This window comes from Mustela putorius, unplaced genomic scaffold (assembly GCF_011764305.1).
Source record: "Mustela putorius furo isolate JIRA1106 unplaced genomic scaffold, ASM1176430v1.1 tig00000145_pilon_pilon_pilon, whole genome shotgun sequence".
Lineage (NCBI taxonomy): Eukaryota > Metazoa > Chordata > Mammalia > Carnivora > Mustelidae > Mustela > Mustela putorius.
The window spans coordinates 46840129-46861267 of record NW_025421294.1 but is presented as its reverse complement, the minus strand read 5'-3'; the positions used below and the strand labels follow the sequence as shown (position 1 = coordinate 46861267).

Here is a 21139-nt window from a genome sequence, read left to right as displayed (position 1 = left end):
TTAAAAATCAAATGCTATTATAAACTGGATATTGTGGTAGATACCGGAGAGTCAATCATAGGCAAGGCAGAGAGCTTGCTGTCATGGAATCTAAAGTCTAAGGGAAGACAAACACATAAACTATAATTATCAAAATGGGTGGTAAATGCTGTGATTAACATTTTTGTGAGGGCAGGAACCATATCTATCTTCTGTATCCCTATCATTTACTATAGTAGCTAAAACAGAAGAGGCACTAAATAAATATTGTGAACTAATGAATAAAACAATAAATGTACCCAGCCTAGAATAATCAAGGAGGAATTGCTGCAGGGGTTGACTTTCATGTTGTTAATCTGTATTTGTTGGAAACCAAATAATCACTGTTTTAGGTCCAGAACATTGAAAATAATAAACATAGAACTTTCCCTCAAGAAATTCTCCATTATCATTAGAATAAAGGCGGAGGGATGTGAAAGCAACAATAACTCAACCCCAGTGGCATGCATTCAATAGCAGAAGTAGACACAAGCCAGGAGGGTTACCCAAAGAAAGGAGTGCCTCCACTCTAGTTGTAGTGCTAGTGACCTTGACATGTCATTTCATCCCTCTTTATGACCAATTTCCATGTCAGCAAAGTGAGTGGCTCATTCTGATAAACTTGGAGATGTTTCTGGCTTCATCAAGATTTAGCCTACATACACCGTAGTTATTCAGAAATGATATACAGGCATACGTGGAGCTAGGAGATGAGAGGCAGTGGCCCAACCCCCCATCACCAAACTGGCTGTACCTCATACTCTGGGTCTGTTGAAAGTACGTGTTCTGTGCTAAAGCAGCAAGTTTATCTGTACAAATAAGAGCTGTTTCTTGTCATTCCCATAATTGATTTTGGTGGGGAGGAAGGGAAGGGAGGTGAGGAAAATAGTGAGCAAATTCTCAGATGCAGGGGTTCAGTTTGGTGTACCCTTTCAACCTCACAATAAAACACTGAACTAAACACTTCCTCTGGGTCCACTTTACCTCATCAAAAGTCCACCCTGATAGATTTCTGTGGGAAGAAACAAAGATCTTTTTAAGGTCTTCAATTCCATATTTCACATATCCTTGTGGAGTCCTAAAAATATTAAGATAAATGGCATTGAGTGCTTTACCTCCCTATTTTTGCCAGAAGACTAGGAATGATAGCAAGAAAGAGCACCACACGGAGAATGATTAGGTAAAAAACCATCTTCCTCTATCTTAAAATTCTCTGCAGGGAGAGAAGCAATTCAAATCACCTCTTAGAAGGGGTTTCCCTACTTGCCTGAACCAACTTACATGTGAACACACATTCATAGGTACTACCAGTAATCTCTTTCAGGTCAAATACCTCTAGATCACTTCAGTGACATAGGAGTGGGGTGGAATATGAGGCTCCATCCAATGCTTGGATTTTTTAAATTCAGTACAAAACCATTAAAGTCCCAGTATCTTTCCTGAGGTCTGCCACCAGATTTGGGAGAAGACAGTAAGTTGGAGAGTTAGTTTGAAGTACACCTACTCACCTGGCAGAGAAAAACCTTTAAAGTCACGTGGAAGGAAGAGTCCAGTGAGCTCGCAAATCCAACACAATTCTATGTTATCCAATACAATTTATTCACTAATTCCTTCAACCATTTACTCACTTTCTGTTGTTTGACATTGTAATTGGGCCTGGGAAAGATAGATGAAGGACATTTAGTTCCTGCCCTCAGCAAATTCATAATTGATTGCTGTAAGTAGCTAACATGCTCACGGCATTGTTCTAATACGACAATCCCAGGATATAGGTATTAACGTTATTATATCCATATTGCAGATGGGACATAATTGAAGCCAGAGAGATTTAACTGCTTTTCCTAGATCACACAGCGAGGAAATGGCAGAGCTGAGATTTGAACCTGGGGGTAGTCTAGCTGCAGAGTGTTCAACCACATGACTAGTAACAGGCAACATAGACATGTGTGAAATGCAAGGCTGTGGTACAGCATGGATTTAAGAGTGTGGACTCTGGAATTATACTGTGAAGGTTTAAATGCTGGTTATACTACTTATTAACTGTCTGACCTTTGGCAAGACATTTCTCTGTTCATCTTTCTCTTGCACAATTTGTAGATGATAAAAGGATCTACTTCATGAGCTGCTCTGAGATTGGAATAAGAAAAATGCATGTAACCTGCTTAGCAGAGTGTCTGACATATAAAAATTATGTAATAAATATTAGATATTACTATTAATAATGATGATAGAGTTAGTGCAAGGGAGTGACATAACATAAAGAAGTCATTTCTGCTTGAAGTATCAGAGAAGGCAGTTTGGAACTGGACCCCAGACATTGCCCCTTATCTCATCTATCTTACCTTATCTATACTGCATTATGTTTCCTAAGTAATTTTTTAAGGAGAGCCTATACAAAAATTATAACAATGACTAAAGAGCATGAAAATATGACTTATACAAAGAAATATAATAATTAAATCAGTGACCAGGCATAATGATAAAATCATGGCCAGAAAATAATAAGAATATAATAATGCACAATGCCTTTTTAAAATACATAATGGTGCCTTAAAACCTTCATATTTACCAAAGTCAAAGACAGATTTGATCAAAGGAATTTTAGGTTAGCCTTGCTGAATAAGAATGTTTCTTCTTTATGAGTGGCTGTCATTTATCCTTAGAACAAATGACCAAGAGAAATTGTGAGATCCCCTTTCTTAAAGAAAGTCTTTCCTGGATGTGTTGATTTAAGGATGACACTGCAGGCTCAAAATGAATGTGGAAAACAAGCATTTTCCCTGACCAGGGCAATAAGAGTGATCGGCATTCATCCAAGGATCCTTAGAGCCCCCATTTACAAAGCCTAGTACATGATCTCCAGAGAAATAACTATAGCCATAAAATGTAAAAAGTAGGGATTGGAGGTAGGGCAAAGAGACTTCTGCAGTTATCTAGTCAATTCATATTTCAGATGAAGAGACAGGTCTAGATTCAGTAGCCTAGAACTCTAGCCATTTTTTTTTCTTATTTCTATTCCAGAACTCTTTGACACAGATATTAAAGTACCAGTTCCTCCCTCAATGATATTTTTGATTTCTCATTCTTATTAAAAAGCAGCATAAAAACTTGGGAAATACATAGCTTAGAAAACACAAAGTTAAGAATACTTGGAAGGAAAGTGATCTATTAAGGATCTGTTATCTATTAGGGACCGATTTATAGGAACCTAATGTTCATTACAACTTTGTTGACATGAATGGTTGCTTTCTAGAGCTGGAGAGAATATATTTCTATCGTTTCTATCTTGCACTCTCAATTTGCACATGACTCAATTTTTTTTTAATGACTTTTATATCTATCATTTTATTGTATCCTCCCAGCATCCTAGGAAATAGTTACGTAAAGCACTATTATTTTAATCGAGCAAATTAGGAAACTGAAGTCAAATAAAGTTAAGCAAAGTATTTACTCTTCAAGTAAATGAAAGCCATTTACTAAACAAACCCTCCAAGCTCCTTTATAGAATTCTATCCCTGCTTCTTTTCTTTCTTCTCCTTAATTTTGTATGGTAATGTATCAGAAATATTGTCACATCTAATTTACAAGCTTCCCTGAGGGTTACATGATATGCAAGGATATTTGAATTACAATTCTTCTAGACTGTTGAATTAGAGGAAAAGAATTTGCCATGCTTAGTGTATAAGCACTTGATGTCTAGAGATTTCTTTCAATTCAATTTAGGAGATTGATTTCTTTGTTGTTGTGCTCTTCTTTTATTTTTAAACTATTACAACATGATTCTGATTTTGCTGCCTTTTTTCTCCTTACTTACATGTTCTGTGCCAAAACTTATTAGATTTTTTTTTTTTAATTTAGGAAAATGATTTCAATAGATTTGAAATCCTCCTATTCTTTCTCTAACTTGTTAGTGAGGAAGTGGTTTATAGAACAAATATAATGTGGAATAATAGCTCCTCCAAAATAATATTCTCTGTAGAATCTTCCTAAAATGTCACATTGCAAACAACAAAAGATGATAATGGAATATGTATAGACACTCATCTTTCTGACATTATATGAAAGATGGAATTTTTTCTTTGAGCTGATGACATTTTGTAAGCCAGAGTTGAATGAATGGTTAGGAATAATAATGCATACTCCTGAGAGGGTGAAATGTAACATGGCCATGTCCACACAAGACTACATTTTAGTAATCCTGGAAAAATTGGTTTTCTGCCTTTTTCTGAAATTTGAATCACTCATTTCTTTCAGATGACCTTGGAGTCATCACCCAGGGTATCTACAGAAACCAAGAAGAAATTAGTAAACATTTAAAAAAAAAAAAAAAGAAAGAAATTAGTAAACATTGTATTTACCCTCCCAAAGAGAGAGTCTCATGGATGTTAATTTAAGTGAGTGCCCTTACACCTCAATGCGTCCCTTTTCACCATGCACAGATGTTGAATACTTAAAGTATGTAAAACCATGCTATATTCAAAGAACTGTCCTCTTCCAAATTAACTGTCAGTTTGATGAAAGGGATAGAAGGATATAAGTTAGCTAAAATAAAAAGTGTGAGATTTTATCATAAATGTAAACAGAAGCTATGAATAAATTTGAAGTTACTTACTAGTGATCAGTCAATGGCAATTGTTATTAACAATTAGCAGTGAAAGCATACTTGTGTGTGTGAATGATTTTCTCCTATAAAGAGTAAATGCATTTATTTTACCAATATTTTTACCAATTCTGATTGGAGGGAAAAGAGAAGAAAATGGAGAAGGGAGCCAAAATTTATTTTGAAACTCTTACATAGCATTATCTTAATTAGAGCCCTTATTCTTTATTCTCCCCACAATATACTTCTCACCTTTTTTTTTTTTTTAAGATTTTATTTATTTATTTGACAGAGAGAGATCACAAGTAGATAGAGAGGCAGGCAGAGTGAGAGGGAAGCAGACTCCCTGCCGAGCAGAGAGCCCGATGCGGGACTTGATTCCGGGACCCTGAGATCATGACCCGAGCTGAAGGCAGCAGCTTAACCCACTGAGCCACTCAGGCGCCCATACTTCTCACTTTTTTATAGAATAGGAAACTGAGGATTAGAAACTGTAAGCAAGTTACCCATGGCTATCCAGAAAGAAAATAGCATATCTAAGTTTTGAACCCAAATCCATTTGCTTCCAAAGCTAATAAACTTTCCTTTACAGCACATTTCTTCCTATTCCGCTATGGACTGAACCCAACCCAAAGATGAACAAAATACTCAGCAATAATAGATGTGAAGTAGAGAATTTTGTTGGTCATGATACTGAGATGTGAAATGCATGGTAAGGCAAGAAACATGGCACTGAAATGCTTATTAGAGTATGATATGGAGAGTCTTAAATGCAGGTAATAGAGTTTGCTTGTCAGTAGGAACACTAGAGACTGTTGATTGTCACACTGGAGAAGGGTGGGACATTTGCTAGTATCATCTAGTGAGTAGAGGTCAAATAATCCCAAAACATATGGGACATCCCCCACAACAAACAATTACCTGGTCTGAAATGTCAATAGTGCTGAGGCTGAGAAATCTTAATGTAGATAATGGAATCTATTAAGGTATTTTAAGACTTTATGTATGCTTTAAAAAGATTACTCTGACATCAAAATTTAGGGAAAACTCGAATGAGGAAGTGATTGGAGATAAACAAGGCAGTTAATAGATCTACAAAAGAGATAAGAGCAGTGACCATGAGATAAGAGATAGACTGAAAGATACTGCACAGGAGAAATTAAAATTGTAATGATCAACTGATTCCTTCCTCTCTCTCTCAGAAGCCGTACTTAACATCCAAGGTTTGATCCCAGGATTTTAGTCTGAGTGAACAGACAGATGAGAAAGTATCATGAATTTTAGAGATAGATTTTAAATGGGAAAGCAGCACAGATATATGCTGGTCATTTTTTTTTTTATGGGAAAGGTTAACTAAAGTGAGTTGTTTAACATATTTAGTTGGTGATGTCAATGAAAAATCAGTATTTCTGAAATGTCCAGTAGATATTTGGGAATACAGGTTGATTTTGAAAGCAGTGTCACTTAGGGCTGTGGATTTGGCAGCCCTTTAGATACAAATGAGTCTAGGGGCAGGAAGAGAAGGGAAATTCCTGGTTAGAGTCCCCCCCCCCCGAAAAAAAAGTGGAAGAAACCTAAAAGCAGAACTACACCAGGAACCTCTATGATTACTTTGCAGAAGGATGAAGAGTGGGATATTAAAAGGTCGTGAACAGTTTTAGCTACATTTGTAGGAGCTGAAGCTAGATGTTCATGGGCTGAGACATAAATCACAGGTTGCATAGGGCAAAATTTGGAGTTGAAAGGAAGGAGAAAGGTGAGATAATTTGAATGCCAAAGAAAGCTATGTTTTCTTAGTAAGAATACACCTATTTCTCTCCCCCCCCCCAATAGCTAAGTATATACTCAAGTGGATAAAACTAAAATTTTCTAAGATTTGTAATGGAAAAAATATAACATCAGTTTAGGAAAAAAAAAATCCTATAATTTGGGTTGCATGTCAATTGCTTTGGTAAATGAAACTGCTTTTCTGAATGAAATCAGACTTTGATATATACAAAGACATTAAGTGTGCCCAGCTAGTCCATTGTTTCCTAGCCCAGGCTATGAATTGGAACAGTTCAAAAGCTAGATTGAAGTGGATTTTCCTCTGCCTCCCTTAAAGAATGGTTTGTTTATCTAGGTTGGACCGGAAGAAATGAATGTTTCAAAACCTTCCCAGGTGATTCTGGTGGAGGTATTCCTCAAAATAAATTTTGAGAAATCATGGATTATATCCCACTTTCCTCATTCCAAAGATCAGACTAAGCTAAATGAGTTACCCAGGGCCACAGAGCAGCTGAAAGGAAGTGCTGGCATTAGAACGGGAATTCCCCCAAAGTTGGACACCAAAGCTCCTTCATGAGACAGTCTGAATGTCCTCCACAGTGGTAAACTGGGAATTTGATATGTTCTAACCCATTACTCTGTGTCATCAGGATCTTACACTTTGCCTTCATGGTCATTAAAGTCATTCTGTAAATAGATACTCTATGTCTCTTACATGTTTGATACACCAGGATAAGGGTGTAGCAATATCCATAAGATCTCTGGCACCTCAGTCTTATCCTCAACCCCATTTTGGTGTTTTAATAATGTCTCTGTTCTTTCCTGGATAAACGTTTTCTTTTCTGGAACCAGATGTCACATGGGACATGTTTTAAGTCTAAGATTTTGCTGTTGATGGAAAAAATCCAGAGATAATTTATTTTCAGGGTCAAATTGCTCACTTTACTGTATGTTTCACCCTCTAGGAGAATATGTTGTTATGACCACTCATTTCCACCTGAAGAGAAAAATTGGCTATTTTGTTATTCAAACGTACCTGCCATGCATAATGACAGTTATTCTCTCCCAAGTTTCATTCTGGCTCAACAGAGAGTCTGTACCAGCGAGGACTGTCTTTGGTAAGTGCCAATCAAGACATACAGGCAAGGGTCTGGAGGGCAAGTTATATTATTCTGGTGATGTTGCAAGTAGAATAAAAAAATAATTATACATTAAAATCTGAAGTTAGCACAATAGAAAGGTTCAAAGAATTACCATTCTCATTGTGGTTTGATTTAAAAAACAAACAAAAAAAACCAAAAACCTCTTTCTTTAAATAGAAAGCTGTTTTAATGTATGTAGATAAATGCATGTGAATATCAACTAGGCATGTGCTATGTTTAAGACTCTACTATGGAATAAAAAGCCTTAAGATGTTTATAATCTAATCTGAAGATTATTCATGTGCAGAGATCCCTATAGTATCATTCTTCAAGAATAGGCAAGAATGGAAAATCAGTTATCTCAGGAAAAAAGCAAGACTTTGCTACAAGTGCCCCAAAGAGAGTCTTTTCTTCTGAATTTATCAAAGTGCTTCCAGGTTGAACCTGCCAAACCTTTGCTCTGACAGTAGCCTAGGAACACAGGTATATTAAGATCCAGAATGTTTTCAGTTGCAGAGCACAAGAGTAGTTCATTTCAAACTTTTTAAAAAATTATCATCTGTTAATATTAGCTAGTGTTGAAGCCATTTACTAGCACTAAATACTGAACTCTTGTCAAGATGTTTATTTCTATATGTATATTCAGTTTGAGCCCTTTATTCACTGAAAATTAAGAAAAATAGCATATGTTTTAATTTTATTTTTTAAGAATGAACAATAACACTATAGTGAAAAAGATTTTTTTAAATGTTCACACTTCCCCCTTCTTACCCTAATAAATCTTACTCTTCCTTTTTGAAAATTCTCTAAAGCATTTGAAATGTTTAATAAGTCAAAAACCTTGCTCTTAACATTTTCAACAATCTGATGTCTCAGCCAACTCATGCCCTTTCGGTGAGCATAACTACATATCTGTAAACTCAAATATGGCAAGTATTTCTGTGTATCAAGTTATATATTTCTAAGGTTTTAAGTTCAGTACAATCACAAATACAATTTCCCAAGACTTTTAGCCTTTTAACATTTACTTAGAACACATGTTTCTATTGTTTTTAGTCTCAACTCAGCACTTTCCTCTGTGCTGAATGAGAAGTCTGAGAGGGTCACAGATATTTAAAGAAACAATACACAAAGGGAAAAGGAAAAGGTACAAAAGTTGTACTTTGTAACAGTTTAGTATAAGGCATCCAGAATGCAGCAAAGCTGAAGCCTGTTTTATGTCTTCAAAAGTCATCTTGCTGCTCCATGCTCTCTGTCATTTAGAGGCAATGTGGTCATGTAATTTTGCTGCCAGATAGATCCAAGTTTTAGGTTCCATCTTCATTTGTGTAAGATTCAGTTGCCTAAAAGTAAGGAGTTTGGGGGGTAGGGAAGGAAAGATGGGATGGGGAGGGAGACAAATCATAAGAGACTCTCTTAATTTCACAAAACAAACTGAGGGTTGCCAAGGGGAGGAAGGTAGGGAGGGGGTGGTTGGACATTGGGAAGGATATGTGCTATGGTGAGTGCTGTGAAGTGTGTAAGCCTGACGATTCACAGACCTGTACCCCTGGGGCTAATAATACATTATATGTTAATTTAAAAATTAAAAAAAAAAGATTCAGTTGACTATAAAATGATAGTACAGTTAAAGTAAAATAGTGCTGTTTAAAAGATTGAGAAGAATAAAATAAAGTATGTAAATTATCAGGTTGAATTCTTGGAACTCAGTAGATGCTCAACACTTTTTTGTCACACACACGCACATGTACGTGTACACACACACCCTCTCTTTATGTCCTTAATTTATGGATACATTTAGTTTAAGAGCATACATTTCCAAATTAGCTTCTGACAGTTGCCTACATGAACCAAATTTTGAAAAAAAAAAATGGAATTCACTCTAGCAGAGATTTATTAACAAGGACTGAAGTTGTCAGTTAACATTGTTCAACATTGTATCAACAAGTTGATAGCCATTAACTTTGTTCGTGGTATCAGGTTCAATGCTAAACACTATTACAGTAGTTTATTTAATACCCATAATAGCCCTCTGAGTTAGACTTATTAATTTATAAAGAAATAATTTTTTGAAAGATTTTATTTATTTATTTGACAGATAGATCACTAGCAGGCAGAGAGGCAGGCAGAGGGAGGAAGGGAAGCAGGCTCCCTGTTGAACAGAGAGCCTGATGCTGGGCTCAATTCCAGGACCCTGGGATCATGACCTGAGCCGAAGGCAGAGGCTTTAACCCACTGAGCCACCCAGGCGCCCCAAGAAATAATTTAAAAAAAAAAAACAACAGAAGTTCAGAATTGTGAGGCAATTTTCCCAAGGTCATTCAGCAATTAAAGAACTGGGATTTGAAAACTGGGTTGTTCTGTTCCTCAAATACTGACATTTAATTACCTTGCTCTTTGCTCATGTTAACATTGATAGGTAAATTTAAGGGCTGTTTACCAGTCACTATTTCTTAAACCATTTGTTGGTTATATAATATAGGTAATGCTCCAGAACTTTCTGTAACATCTCCAAAGTTTAAAGTAAGTCCATTCCTACATCTGTGATCATGTATCAAAAATGTGATTTAATAGAAGTCTCTGTTTCTTCTTTATTTTTTTAATTTTAAAAAAAATTTTTTATAGACATATAATATATTTTTATCCCCAGGGGTACAGGTCTGTGAATCGCCAGGTTTACACACTTCACAGCACTCACCATAGGACATACCCTCCCCAATGTCCATAACCCCACCCCTTCTCCCAACCTCTGTGTTTCTTCTTAATCTTCTAACTTCCTAATGTAGGAAGTGTTGCAAAGATCATCTACCTTAAAATTCACAGAAAACTAGGGAATATTGGATGGTTTAAAAAAGGGGCACCTGGGTGGCTCAGTGGGTTAAAGCTTCTGCCTTCAGCTCAGGTGATGATCCCAGGGTCCTGGGATCAAGCCCTGCATCAGGCTCTCGGCTCAGCAGGGAGCCTGCTTCCCCCACTCTCTCTGCCTGTCTCTCTGCCTACTTGTGATCTCTGTCCGTCAAATAAATAAATAAAAGCTTTAAAAAAAAAATGCTATGAAAAATGAAATACCTACCAGCTTTGTTATACTACTGATTCTCTAAAAATTAATCAAAAAGTGTAATCATAGACACAAGTTTTATACATATCTGATGACAAAATCTTCCATAGCAATAATTTATCATCTTTAAAATGTTTTATATATTGTTACATTTAATCCTCAAATAATCTTGTGAATAACTGTGTAGAATTTTTTCTTAGAATTTCAGCAACGATAGGTAGTTGAGAGAATGAAATCTAAATGACCCCTCTTACAGATATGGAGACTGGGGTCCCTAGACCTGAATTTTCCTATGTGGCCATTGAGTTAGTAAGTGGTAAGTTTGGGACTAGTCAAGGGAAGAGGTGAGAAGTTTTTCCATACCATATAGCTTACTGGGTTACTGTGAATTTTTTTAATACTGTGAATTTTTTAATACCCTTTCAAATAGCTTGCAAGGTATCTTACAATATTCTATTCCTACTGCATCACATATACTAATTATCCAAATAAGCTAAAAGCAACTGACTTGAAAACTGCTTTGAATATTGGCAACTTTAATCACTAAGGATGGATGTGCAGACTGAGGGCAGATGAGGCAATATTAACAGAGAAAAAGAGTGCTCCAAGGTTTATTTTGTCACTTCTGTGCTGTGTGCCCTCAAGGAAGTGACATGCAACATATTTCAGGAGTTTCTTCAAAAGAGGAGCTATATCAGAATTAGGAGGGAAAGAGAGTGTAAAGCAGAAGAGTTTGTAACAAAATACTATCCTCAAATTATTAATTTTAAATAATGTAACAAGATATTATCCTAAAACAATTCAATTATCTATCAATGATTAACAAAAAGCTTTTGGCTTCTTGGTTTATACATTTAGGATATGCAGATAGAATATTAAACAGAGCTGAGGATCCAGCAATTTCTTGTGGGTCCGAGACAATGATGATCAGTGCTTTCAGTTTCAAGGAGTTGGGTGAGACAGTATTACTTCCTTTTCTACTGAGGATACCTAATTCAAGGCACCCATTTAAAGGAATTCATGATCTTATTAACTGCTTCTCGATAGCAGAACAGTTTATCCCTCCAACAGTTTATCCCTCAATCAAGCTGTACAGTGAACAGCCCACTACACTGGGGTTAAGTTAAAACTCATCCATCCCAAATCAAAATGGGATGAACTAAAAAAACACTGTATCTGTGGTCCTGCTGGTTTCCCTTTGCACAAGTAGACTGACCTTCAGTGATCAAATTTTGTGATGTGAACCCACAGATTCACTTAATTTCTTTCTTTACAGGAGTAACAACTGTACTCACCATGACAACTTTGAGTATCAGTGCCAGAAATTCCCTCCCTAAGGTGGCTTACGCCACTGCTATGGACTGGTTCATTGCAGTGTGCTATGCCTTTGTGTTCTCAGCTCTGATCGAGTTTGCCACAGTCAATTATTTCACCAAGAGAGGTTATGCATGGGATGGCAAAAGTGTGGTTCCAGAAAAGGTGAGTACTTTAATATCCCCTATGATCTGTCACTGGTATGTTTTATTCAACCTGTGAGATGGCATGCTTGGACTTTGGGAAATGGATGAAGAGTGCAGACACAGAGTAATGAGAATTCTCTGTTTCCTAAATCTTAAGTGACTGTCTGCTGTGGCAATTTTGGTACTGCTAAAGAGAGAGGTTATTTTAAGGGGGCCGATGTGCAGAGTAGAGTGAAGGAGATAAAAGAGAGACGAACATAAACATTTATTCTCAAATATGTTTTCCTGGGGTCTCTATTGATTTAAGAACAGTTTTAATCAACTTGACATTAGGTGCAAATAAATTTATACCATTGTAATTTGAACTTGAAAATAATAGTCTTTTTGTTGTTTTCAAAGCTTAATCACTTTGGTCATAAAAATTATTAACTCTAATGCCTCTGTTGAACTTAGTTTACAAAATGTATTATCTCCAATTTCAGTGAAGTAAAGGACAGGAAATATATTTCCTTTACAAATTAAAGGTTTGCTGTAAGGATCATACACAAATCACAGAAATATTCTTCATTATAGAAAATTATCAAGTCAAGCTCATTACTGTTTCTCTAAATTACAACCTAATTTGGAGTGTATTTTAAAGCACATGTGGTGAGGATATTTCTACCTCTATTGTTTGAAGGAAAAATATGTCAAAATGCAAGTGAGTCTTGGGATGGTAGAAAGAAGGTCAAAGTCAGAGACACAGAGATTCTAAGATGTCTAGAAATAATCTAGGAGGAATCACTCTATAGCAGCTTTTTCCCAAAATTCTATTCCTCAGATTACTAGTATCATGAGTTAGTCTCTAAGAATAAAGTCTGGTTGAATACTCCCAAATAATGCTGCGTTCTATATCATAGAGTCTCAAGATATTCAAGAATCTAAAAGGGTTTATAGTAAAGGGATTAACTGTGGTATTTTTCTCAGGGCTTCACAGATGTACTAGAAAGAGAATCCTTTGTGGTGGAAACATCTACCATATTTAAACTAATTTAAAGTGTTAGCTATTATAGGATGGGCCATTAATATATGCATAAGTAGGAAAGAAAAGATGCTGCCAAGTCAAAGCTCCTTTAGATTTACCCCTCAGGCACAGATGAATCAGCTGAACACCCCAGTGGTCTCCTACACAAGTAAAAGCAAAAAGAAAGTCTGTGTAGAATGCATTATGGCAGCCAACAGAACCTGAACCAGGCCCTCGAAATTCACTTGTCTTCAAACATGCTTGCTAAGTATGAAAAAAAAATTTTTTTTTTCTCTTAATTTGCAAACCAAGGACCTTGGCTCAGGTTCCATAGAGAGAAAGGACAAGACGAAGGGATTTGCATTTACCAGTTGGAGGGAGGAGAGAAAGCGTGAGGACAGAGTGACGGTCAGATCCGTACTTTAGCCATGGATGGTCTCCATTTGTTCTAGAACAGAAGGGCAGCCCAAAGGAGAGTGAGCCAAACATGGAAAATAGTTAATCACAAGATACTACCAAGTGTGAGACATAGCCCAGAGTCTCAAATGTGAACCTTTTTAAATGCACATCTCAGAATCGGGGAAATAGTCTGCTAAAGTGCTTCAGAATTAATGGTACGCAAACTTGGGTGATAGACAGCTGAAAAGTGATATGCCAACTGTGGGAAAGATTGCTTTTCTAGCTGAATACTTTCTTTGCTGCAAGAGGCCAGTGTCTTTCTGATTCTGTCTCATCAGTGTCAGTATCAGTATCATGAATTTCGTCTGAAAAACATACAATTTGGATTGAGGCATTGGTTGAGCTCACAGTCCACCTTATATTTATCTCTGTCTGACCCTGTATTTTTTTTTTCAAGTGCTATGTCTCATCGAAAATACTCTAATCTCCATCAATATACAGCCCATGTTTTTCAGCATATAAATATAGATGTAGGTAGTGTCATTATCCTATCTATATATATGCATATATATTTATCAGTAATTCATCTAAGCTCATCCCAATGAGAAAGATAACACTTTCTGTAAATTATCTATGCCTCTAAAATAATCTTCCCCCGGGCTTAGCCAGTTTCATTTGCTTATATCAGGGAGTGTGAGCACAGTGTGAACCAGGTCTCATTTTGACATTCAGAGAAGATGAATAAAATATGTTTTCTATGACCAGGTGAGTGTTTTCAGGAGAGTTAAATTTTCCGTCTTTAACATGGTATAACTTGAAATTAAAAAGCAACTTTCTGTAAGTCATCACATTATCAACAGAGGATTCAGGAGCCTGCTTAAAATCCATGTTCATATGGTAAATTGCTAAAAGAAATACCAATTTCTTAAAGAATATGGGGGAACTCAACATTCTCAAAAGTTTAGAAAGATAATCAAGTATTCTTTCCTGATAAGCCAACCACGTATTTCTCAATATTGTATTCAATATGATGTTGCAAAAAAAAAGTTCTTAACTTGAGAAGCGTTAGTATTGGAGTATTATAATAATTTGAGACTAGGAAAAATGAAATATATCAATAATATAAACTCTTCTCCAAGAATCATTCCTGCTACAGATTATTTGTTTCAGTTTATCTAACAGAATGTCTGTCACTCAACAAGTTTTGATTATATTGGAACCCATTGCCTCTCTTCCACAATAGAGTACATAACCATTTTATCTAAAGTACATGCATGGTTTTTTAATGTAGTCTGCAATGTTAGAACTTTTATTTTTAAGAAATGGACTAACACAAGTTCAGTTTGGCTGTTTAACTGTGTTGAAATAAACCATATCTATTCTTTCATTCCAGTAAAGATGATACAAAGTGTTACATTAATTTCAGGTGTACAACCTAGTGATTCCCCAACTGCATACACTAATGCTGTGCTCACCACAAGTGTAGCTACCAGTAGTCACCATACAATGCTGTTACAATACCATTGACTATATTCCCAATGCTGTGCCTTTTAATCCTATGATGTATTCATTCTGTAACTAGAAGCCTATATTTCTCACTTCCCTTCACCCATTTTGCCTATCCACCCCTGTGCCCTCCCCTCTGGGAACCAATAATTTGTTCTCTGTATTTATGGGTTTCTTTCTGCTTTGTGTTTATTTATTCATTTGTTTTGTTTATTAGATTCCACATATAAGTGAAATCATATGGTATTAGTCTTTCCCTGTGTGACATACTAAACCATATTTATTTTTGACCTGTAGTCACTTTGACATTGAAAGAAAGAATCACTTTTACTTGCATTATTATTGTACAAATAATTATGGAAATTTCTGTCACTCTTTATAAAGCTTAACCAAATCTGTCTTCACTATAAAATAGGAGTACATCTGAAGTAAGTGGCCTTACTTTTTTTTTTAAAGATTTATTTATTTCCTTGAGAGAGAAAGAGAGAGAGCGTGAGCACATGAGTGGGGGGAGGGGCAGAGAAAGGGAGAAAGAGAATCTCAAGCTGACTCCACACTGAGCAGGGAGCCTGATGTGGCGCTTGATCTCAGGACTCTTAGACTATGACCTGAGCCAAAACTGAGAGTTGGACTCTTAACTAACTGAGCCACCCAGTGCCCCTAAGTGGCCTTACTTTTAATGACGTTATACTAGAAAGAAAAAATTCTGGGCTTTTTGTCATGTCCTAATATAATTCTTAAGGATTTGTGGGGGGGAATAGCAGGTCACAGGGCTGGATAATTTAAAAAAAAAAAAAATTAAACTGTTAAAATTCCTGACTAGCGTGCCTTGTGAAAAGCAACAGGTCTTCTGGTAGTGATATTTTATTCTGATTCAATAATAAAAATACAAATTTTCCAGAGAGCATTGAGTCTGGTTGGTCAAGTTTAGAGGCTCATCAGTATTCTCTGTATACCCTTTTGCAGTTTCTGTAACCAGACTCTGCTCTTGAGGAATTCTGATTGAAAATATGAGATTGTGCACAAGAGATTTGCCCTTTAAAAATTTTTAACTAGTGGTTTAGTGTGCACAAAAGAAAGAGAACTACTCTGTTATGCCAGTGCTGTCCAGCAGAAATATGTGAGTCACAAATGTGAACCATATATATAATTTAAAATTTTCTAATTAGCCTTAATTAAAAAGTACAAACCAGTGCAACTAAATTTTCTTTTTTTTTCTTTCTCAAGTTTTTATTTGACTTCTAGTTAATGTACAGTATGATACTAATTTCAGGTGTAGAATTAGTGACTTATTAATATGCTTTAACCAATATACCAAAAATATTTTATTTATAATAGGCCTTCAGAATCCTATACATATTTTATACTTACACACTAGTCACATTTCAAGTTCTCAATAGTCGCAAGTGACTAGTGGCAACTGTATCAGACCACATAGCTGTAAACAATGATCTGCTTCAGTTTTTAGAAATTTCTTTATGACAGAAACCCCAAGAAATGTTTCAGTTGTGACTCATTGTACAGGTAACATGGACAAGCAGCTGACATGGAACAAGAACTGACTTCGGGATACCCTGAATAACTCTGCTTGATCACTTGCCCACTGGCAACATGGCGAGAAGGAGCTAACTAATAGTTCAGCACCTTACTATTGTAAAACAAACCACTCCAAAACTTAGTGCCTTAAACCACCACACTTTGGGGCTGGGAACAACTTGGTGGTAGTTCCATTAGTTGACTATGGGCTCAGCAACATGGTTGCAGTACACAAGAGGCTCCACCAGGGGGAGATCATCTGCAGTAGCCACTCATTCTTCTGGGGCCTGGTACTGGCTGGGCCTCTCCCTGCACGTGATGTCTGGTCACCCAGTTTTCCAGTCCAGACTTCTTCATGAGGCAGTAGTATGTCTCCAGAGGGTAAAGGCTGAGGCTACAAAGCTTCTTGAGAATAGGTTTCTACACTGGCGTCATCTCACTCTACCTCCTGATGGGAAAGCCAGGAAAGTACTGGGTACTTTTTTCCAGCTTTATTGAGATACGTGACATTGTGTAAGTTTGAGGTATACAGTGTGGTTCATATGATACACTTATGTATTGTGAAGCCATCACTACCATAGCATCAGTTACCATCTCCTTCCTGTCACAAAGTTACCATTTCTTTTTTGTGGTGAGAACATTTAAGACCTATTCTTATCAACATTCAAGTCTAGAATATGTATTATATTAGCTGTAAACACTGTGCTGTATGGTAGATGCCCAAACTTGTCCATTTTATAACTGGGAATTTGTGTCTGCTTTTTTAAATCATCTCCATAATATAGCCATATATCACATTTCTCACATTTTAAACAAATAATGGGTTTGGGTTCCAAAGTAAAGGTCACTTTGCTCAGCAACTTATAAACTTCCTTCCCACAGCTGACTGAACAAGATGCTTTTACTCTTTCCTTCTACAGCCAAAGAAAGTGAAGGATCCTCTCATTAAGAAAAACAACACTTATGCTCCAACAGCAACCAGCTACACCCCTAATTTGGCCAGGGGTGACCCTGGCTTAGCCACCATTGCTAAAAGTGCAACCATAGAACCAAAAGAAGTCAAGCCGGAAACAAAACCACCAGAACCCAAGAAAACCTTTAACAGCGTCAGCAAAATTGACCGACTGTCAAGAATAGCTTTCCCGCTGCTATTTGGAATCTTTAACTTGGTCTATTGGGCTACATATTTAAACAGAGAGCCTCAGCTAAAAGCCCCCACCCCACATCAATAGGTCCTTTCATTCACATTCTGTTGTTCAGTCCTCTGCACTGGGAATTGCTTTCTGTTCCCACGCAGTGATTCCCACCTGCTTTATTGCCTCTGTCTTAAAGAATTTGAAGGTTTCCTTATTTCCATAATTCATACAAGAACAACAGACCCCTGTCCAGCAGTCCTGAGCAAAGCAGAGCATACAGCTGAGAGACAGGATTCTGAGAGAGGAAGCAAGAGAGAAAAGTCATGACAGAAGGAGACAGAATGGAAGAGAGAGGAAAGGTGGGGGACTAGGTCCAAGCTAAGAGGAAAAGTGGAAGGAAAATAAAACTTTAACTCTATTAACTCCAGGTCATTTGTAGATATATATTTCCAAGTATTCTTAAAAAAAAAAAAAGAGAGAGAGAGAGAGAGAGAGATACTGTATATGTCAAAAAATATTTTTATGTGGAGGTGTTTCAAGGAATAAATTATAAATGTTTAATGAAATTTTAAAAATCTATGTCTTTATTGCACAAACTGCTGTGTGGTTTACATTTTGTTTTGTTTTTTAAGATGATGTATAGCTTTAACACTTTGTTTCCAAAGCTAAAGATCCCTGTTTAAAAATGGCTAATGCATTATTCTGTTGTTAAAGGCATTTTAAAATTCATGAAAATTGCATAGGCAAACATGTAGTTCCTTACCGTTCACCACATTTAATCCAAAAGAGAGAAAAGGTTTAATAAATAAGTTACTTCACCATCATCTGAGCTTTTATCACTAGATTCAATGAGGAATCATTTTAACAGAGACATGCACTCATTAAAACCAAAAACTAAAATAAATAAATAAATAAATAAAACAGTTAAAAAATACTCCCTTTGCCACCCTGTCTATATGCAGATAGCACATGGGTCCAATGATCACTTGATTCTCATTACGAAAAGATGTTTTCAGAGGGGCAAACATATTTTGCAAGCTCTAGAATTGTTGAATGTATTATTTTATATAACAATACATTAAAAGCTTTAGATTGAAATTTATGATTAGTAAATATAGATTATTATATAAATTATGTATGTAAATATACAGCATGAGATTGTACATTTTTTACTTTTTTAAAGTTGTGTTCTTACAATATTGTGTAGGACTCACCGCTCTTAGCTGTTAGAATGTTGTGAAGTGCTACGGAAATACCTTAGAGCCTGCATTAAAAACAGAACAGCCTGTGGGAATCTGATGGAATTTAAAATAGAAGGGTATAAAGCCCACTTATATAGAGAAAGCCTATAATTGTAAACTATCATCCAGTGTGCAGTAGTAAATCAGTTGCTCTCTGCTCAAGTCATGCCACATTTCCCTATTTGAGGCTCTTATAAAATAGAGAGAAAATGGAAAAGCATTAGTTGGAGCTAGAAAATCAGCTGTATAATATTGCTATAATTGCTGATACCAACTATCTCAATAGGTGTTGTACCATATGTAGCATTAAATATAAAAACACATGAAAGAATGTACAGGAAATAGCTTTTATTGAGTAACATTATTACATTTCATTTATACTGTAGCAATATATTTGTAGGTTTACTATGTAAGGGCTTTAACTACAAGAGGTCCATTAATACTCCCTATAAAAATTCTGGTCTGTTTCATTACTTCCCAGATGTTTTAGAAATGAATATTTATGCAGAAGGTATTTTTGAAGTCTCCTTTTGTCTGATAGAATTTCAGAGATGTTTAAAATTAGCATCCAGAATCCGCAGGTCATAGTCTAACCACATTTAGAATAAATACTACAACATAAACCTATCAGCATAATTGCCAAATAAGTCTGTTGGGATCTGTACCCAAGTTTTGAGCAATGTTTCTTTCAAAAAGCTGCTATCCAATGATATAGGAAAAAACAGTTTGTGTTTTCCTAAACAAACTCTGGTTTTCTTTTTTAAATGTGCTTTATTGTTTGATTTGGTCCTGCCTAAATTCAATGAGCTAGGCCAATAAAGACTGAACCAAGGACGTTTCATCCTCTGGTATCATGTGTAGATATCATGTATAGAAAATAAAATGAAATATGGCTCTAACCTCTGTGTTGCTGTTTATATGTTATTTTTCGGCGTTAACTCAGTGTGTTTTAAGAGCATTTTACCTTCCAGACTCCTCATGGCTAACATTTTGTCTGTATTTTGCTCATTAGATGTGAATATTTCTTATTAGTCTGCTTTCTGCTATGCAATGATTGCATTTCTATCATTTCTTAGTTTGTTAGTATGTGTGGATAGTATTCTATTGTATAAATTGATTGCACAATTTATCAAAGACAAATTATTCTATGTAGCTTTTCTACAGTGCTTTGCTAAACCATGTAATACTAGTTAAGTCTTCCTTGAAAATAAAGATACACTCTTATAGAGGACAGTTCCTGTTTACTCCCAGGAACATTTTTTAAAAGATGACACTGAATGTTTATTGCACCTTAGTGCAGTGAAGTGGCAATAAAACCTAACATGAATCGAGGTTGTTTATGGCAGATGCATGTATTGCTTTACAGAGTTTAGCAAAAGCTCTTAATTTTATGTCATACTGTATTCTATTCTAATAATAAAGCTAACATTATTCAATAACCAAATGGAATGCTTGACTCTCCTTTCATATTATCCTAGGACCTACCACTGACCTGCTTTAAACATTTTCACATGGGAGCACCTTAAAGTGCCAAGTGCTAACAAGAATCTAGGGTACAGAGAAGAGTTTTGAAGCTGTGTCAATATTCTGACCCTAAACTATGAATGAATCACTTTGTAAAGAGGAATTAGGACGGCCGTGTGGCTCAGTTGATTAAGCCACTGCCTTTCCCTCAGGTCTTGATCCTGGGATCCTGGTATTGAGTCCCACATCGAGCTCCCCGCTCAGCAGGAAGTCTGCTTCTCCCTCTGACCTTCTCCCCTGTCATGCTCTCTCTCACTCTCTCTCTCTCTCTCTCTCTCTCTCAAACAAATAAATAAAATCTTTAAAAAAAAAAAAAAGAGGAATTATTGTGCAACCAGTAGCACTTCAGCTCAAAATTTATAAAACATAAATAGAAGAGAATCAAAATGCTGAAATGATAGTAGAATATCTATTGTCAATACTGCAAATCTATTTTCTGATCTACTTCGCAGAGACTGCGGTTTAATTGTTTTGAGTGGGGCGTCTGAGCATTGTCATTTGAAAAGCTCCCTTGGGGCTATTCCATTCCTCAGTGTTTCTGTGATCATGAAATCAGATTAAAGTACAAAACACTTACAATCACTTGAAAGACAATAGAAAAATGATTTCAATGACAGGCATAAACCTGTACCAGGTTTCTACAGACAAGACTATGCAAGGCAAAATCTTTATGTGTCAGACGGTGGCCACGCAAAAACAAAATAAATTCTATCTCTACAAATAATCGCTAAAAAAAAATGATTGAGGAT

General features: G+C 36.1%; 1 protein-coding gene across 2 annotated transcripts in view; it reads left to right on the top strand.

Moving 5' to 3' along the window:
* Nucleotides 1-20310, top strand: part of GABRA1 (gamma-aminobutyric acid type A receptor subunit alpha1) — a 57673-nt gene extending 37363 nt beyond the window's left edge. For both annotated transcript variants that reach the window (XM_004737672.3, XM_004737673.3), the window contains exons 8-10: nt 7351-7503; nt 11862-12064; nt 17410-20310. In XM_004737672.3, the coding sequence (XP_004737729.1) occupies nt 7351-7503; nt 11862-12064; nt 17410-17721 (668 nt within the window). In that variant the 3' untranslated portion in view covers nt 17722-20310. The remainder of the gene's footprint in view (nt 1-7350; nt 7504-11861; nt 12065-17409) is intronic.
* The last annotated feature ends 829 nt before the right edge of the window (nt 20311-21139 follow it).